Source organism: Triticum aestivum, chromosome 4B (assembly GCF_018294505.1).
Source record: "Triticum aestivum cultivar Chinese Spring chromosome 4B, IWGSC CS RefSeq v2.1, whole genome shotgun sequence".
In the NCBI taxonomy this organism is placed as follows: domain Eukaryota; kingdom Viridiplantae; phylum Streptophyta; class Magnoliopsida; order Poales; family Poaceae; genus Triticum; species Triticum aestivum.
This window is the reverse complement of record NC_057804.1, coordinates 570,141,505-570,144,973: the sequence shown is the minus strand read 5'-3', so window position 1 is coordinate 570,144,973 and position 3,469 is coordinate 570,141,505. Positions and strand designations below refer to the sequence as shown.

General features: G+C 52.2%; 1 protein-coding gene across 2 annotated transcripts; it reads left to right on the top strand.

The window, feature by feature from the left end:
* Positions 1-338: 338 nt before the first annotated feature.
* LOC780680 (homeobox-leucine zipper protein HOX21) lies at positions 339-2,999 on the top strand. Of its 2 annotated transcripts, none has more exons than XM_044515248.1 (3): positions 339-662; positions 791-1,194; positions 2,124-2,999. In XM_044515248.1, the coding sequence occupies exons 1-3, from the start codon at positions 449-451 to the stop codon at positions 2,499-2,501; spliced, it is 996 nt and encodes a 331-aa protein (XP_044371183.1). In that variant the 5' UTR covers positions 339-448; the 3' UTR covers positions 2,502-2,999. The 2 variants fall into 2 exon arrangements, with proteins under 2 accessions (XP_044371183.1, XP_044371182.1); XM_044515247.1 differs by having other exon boundaries at positions 339-689.
* The last annotated feature ends 470 nt before the right edge of the window (positions 3,000-3,469 follow it).

Sequence of the window (3,469 nt, the reverse complement as noted above, 5' to 3'; positions counted from 1 at the left end):
CAAAATAAAATCAGTGTCGTAGTTTTGAACTAATTCTAAAAGTTAGTTCAAAACTACGACGCTTCAAAAAAAAAAGGATCGTAAAAAACTTTCCATTATTACCGACGAAAAAGAAAAGAAAAACTTCACTGGGCTTGTGCCCTTGGTGTATCATAGCCCAGCTGCTACTGTGAGCCATATTACTACTAGTAGCTCCTAGAATATCTGTTTGACTCTTCAAAGCAGCGTTCTATTTTGGAAATTATCATAGTAGTACTCCTACACCCTTTTTCCCATTTTATTTATTTTTGATAAACAACCACCATGCACCTTGTTATATTTCCTTTTCCTCCATCTTCTCTCCCCCTCTCAGTTTCTCTCTCACACACAGCTCTCTCTCTCTCTCTCTCCTTCTCTCCCTCTCTCAAATACTCCCCATGCCCATCGCCGTCCTCCTTTGAAGAAGCCAATGGCCAGCAATGGCATGGCGTCCTCTCCCTCCGCCTTCTTCCCTCCGAATTTCCTCCTCCACATGCAGCAAGCACCACCGCAGCATGACCCCCAAGAACACCACCAGCAGCACCACCACCACCACCATGAGCACCACCTCCCTCCTCCCCATCCCCAGCACAACCCCTTCCTCCCCTCCCCCCAATGCCCCTCCCTCCAGGACTTCCGTGGCGGTAGGCACATCCATAACTTCATGCCTTGTCAGTTAATTCGCCACCCTCGCACGGATCGTGCACGCAATGCGCCGGTAACGGAGCCGATCCAGGTCTTTACTAACATGTTGTACCTACGTGTGCTGCAGGTCTGTCGCCAATGCTGGGGAAGCGCCCGGCGATGTACGGGGGCGGCGGCGACGGGGGCTGCGGCGGCGACGAGGTGACCGGCGGAGGCGCGAACGAGGAGGAGACGTCGGACGACGGGTCGCAGCTGGGCGGCGAGAAGAAGCGGCGGCTGAACGTGGAGCAGGTGCGGACGCTGGAGAAGAACTTCGAGGTGGCCAACAAGCTGGAGCCGGAGCGCAAGATGCAGCTGGCCCGCGCGCTGGGGCTGCAGCCGCGGCAGGTGGCCATCTGGTTCCAGAACCGCCGCGCCCGGTGGAAGACAAAGCAGCTGGAGAAGGACTACGACGTGCTCAAGCGCCAGTTCGACGCCGTCAAGGCCGAGAACGACGCCCTCCTCTCCCACAACAAGAAGCTCCAGTCCGAGGTACTCCTACGTAGTACACATGTACCAGTACCTACCTACTGTAGTAAGTAGACCACAATGCAAATTAGTGTAGTCAATTCAGTCCGGCAACGGCGGGCATCTGGCCGTCGCCGGCCGGCGGCCGGCCGCGGTAGCAGCAGCACGCCGCTCGCCTAGATCTGCGCGCGCGAGTGACGATCTGGGGGGCAGGGGCGCCCGCCGTTCGGTTGCGCTTTCTCGGGGCGGCCTCCCGGGCTCAATGATTGGTTGGTGATGTCCGGCTCGGATCCATGTGGGTTTCAGTGCTTGCAGAAAGGTTGTTGGAACCGGCGCCCATGCCCACGCGCTGCTGCCCTGCCTTTCCATCCACACCTGCGAAATCGTCATCGTTGAGCTGAGCAGGCACAGTAGCTTTTTGGAAAGGGGCAGCAGAATATGGCAGCGTCCGCAGATAGATGCTCGTGGTCATGGCCATGGCCATGCTGCGGCGAGTCGCTGTTCGTTTCTCTGAGCGAGCCTTTTGAGGAGGATCGATCGATCGATCGCAGTGGAGTCAATGGCTTCATCATCACCATCATCCCGGTCGCGGCATCTCTGTGTGCGACTGCCATGGTCGCAGAGACGTACATGTGTGCCTTTTCACCGCGATCAGATTTGCAATTATGTGTGGGCCGACCCGGAAACACCATTAGTACCCGTATGATTAGGTGCGCATGTGCTGGTCAGCAAGCGTAGCTTTGCTTTCTCCTTGTTGCTAGTACACCACTAGCACTCAGACTTCATAACATTCAGGCAGAAACAGATGCATGATTCACTGCTGAGCTTCTGCATGAACTACCAATGTGAAATTCTAGTAAGCTGCCATGCTTGCATTGCGTACTGGTACTAGCTACCAAGATGGATTCGATTGTTCAATGCTGATATATACTGCTGTATGCTGATCGATGCAGATACTGGGACTGAAGGGATGCAGGGAGGCGGCGTCGGAGCTGATCAACCTCAACAAGGAGACGGAGGCGTCCTGCAGCAACCGCAGCGAGAACAGCTCCGAGATCAACCTCGACATCTCGCGCACGCCGCCGTCCGACGGCCCCATGGACGCTCCGCCCTCGCACCAGCAGGGCGGCGGGGGCGGGGGCATGATCCCCTTCTACCCCTCCGTCGCGCGCCCCGCGGGCGTCGACATCGACCATCTCCTCCACGCCTCCGTCCCCAAGATGGAGCACCACCACGGCGGCCCCGACACGCCCAGCTTCGGCAACCTGCTGTGCGGCGTCGACGAGCCGCCGCCGTTCTGGCCGTGGGCGGATCACCAGCAGTTCAACTGATCGCCCGGTCGGTCGATCGGGACGATATATATCTTTGTTGCAGTCAATGACGTCTGCTTTGCTTGCATGGTCAGCAATGAGCGTGCATAAATATTCGATGCGTTTGGATTCTTGATGAGGACGTACGTACGGTGGAGACGGTTGTACATGCATGTTTGATGAGAGGCAAGTTCAGTTCATCCATGAGGTACCTACTGAAGACGATGGTGATGCGATTTGAGTCATGGATCGATCGAGTTGATGATGAATAGTGGGGCTACGTGTAGGGGAATAAGTCCGGTGTGTGTGAAGCGTGTGTAGGTAGATTTTGGAGTTGAATAGTACCTACCTTTGGTATTCTTATTATTTTTTCTTGTTTTTTCATTTTTCCTCTTCCTTTTGTTCCCATACATAAATTTGTGAATTGTGAGGCGGTGTTGATCCGTTGTTGTATAGGTTAATGGTGCATGTGGTGCTTATTCCCCCTATTTATATATGGATTATGTGAAGACTGTGACATACTTAGTGTGTGGTTGCATCACTTGCCCGAGAGGCCGAGATTAACACATGCCTTGTGTAAAAGTTGCTTACTATTCTCCATTGTTCGACATTTTATCATACAAACGTCTACACGGCAATACATTTTCCAAAGGACTACATATGATTGAAATTTTCAGAAAATATTAGCTACTTTGCGCCCACCATTAAAGTACATTTGCACAAGTTTATTGGAGATGCGAAATTTCAAAACAATTTAAATTACAAAACTAAGAAAATAATGGGAAAAAACGTTTGTAGAACTCCAAAACAATGAATGTAACACAATCGGGCAGTGTAGTGTATGAAACTTTCAGAAAATCAGACAAGTTCGGGTTTTGACAACTCAGTTTCACGGGAGGTACTTTTTTTTGCGGGGGTTCTTGGAAGGTATCATCTCTGTCTCAAGAAGTAAGACGTTTTCTGACATTATGATAGCGTTAAAAAAAGTC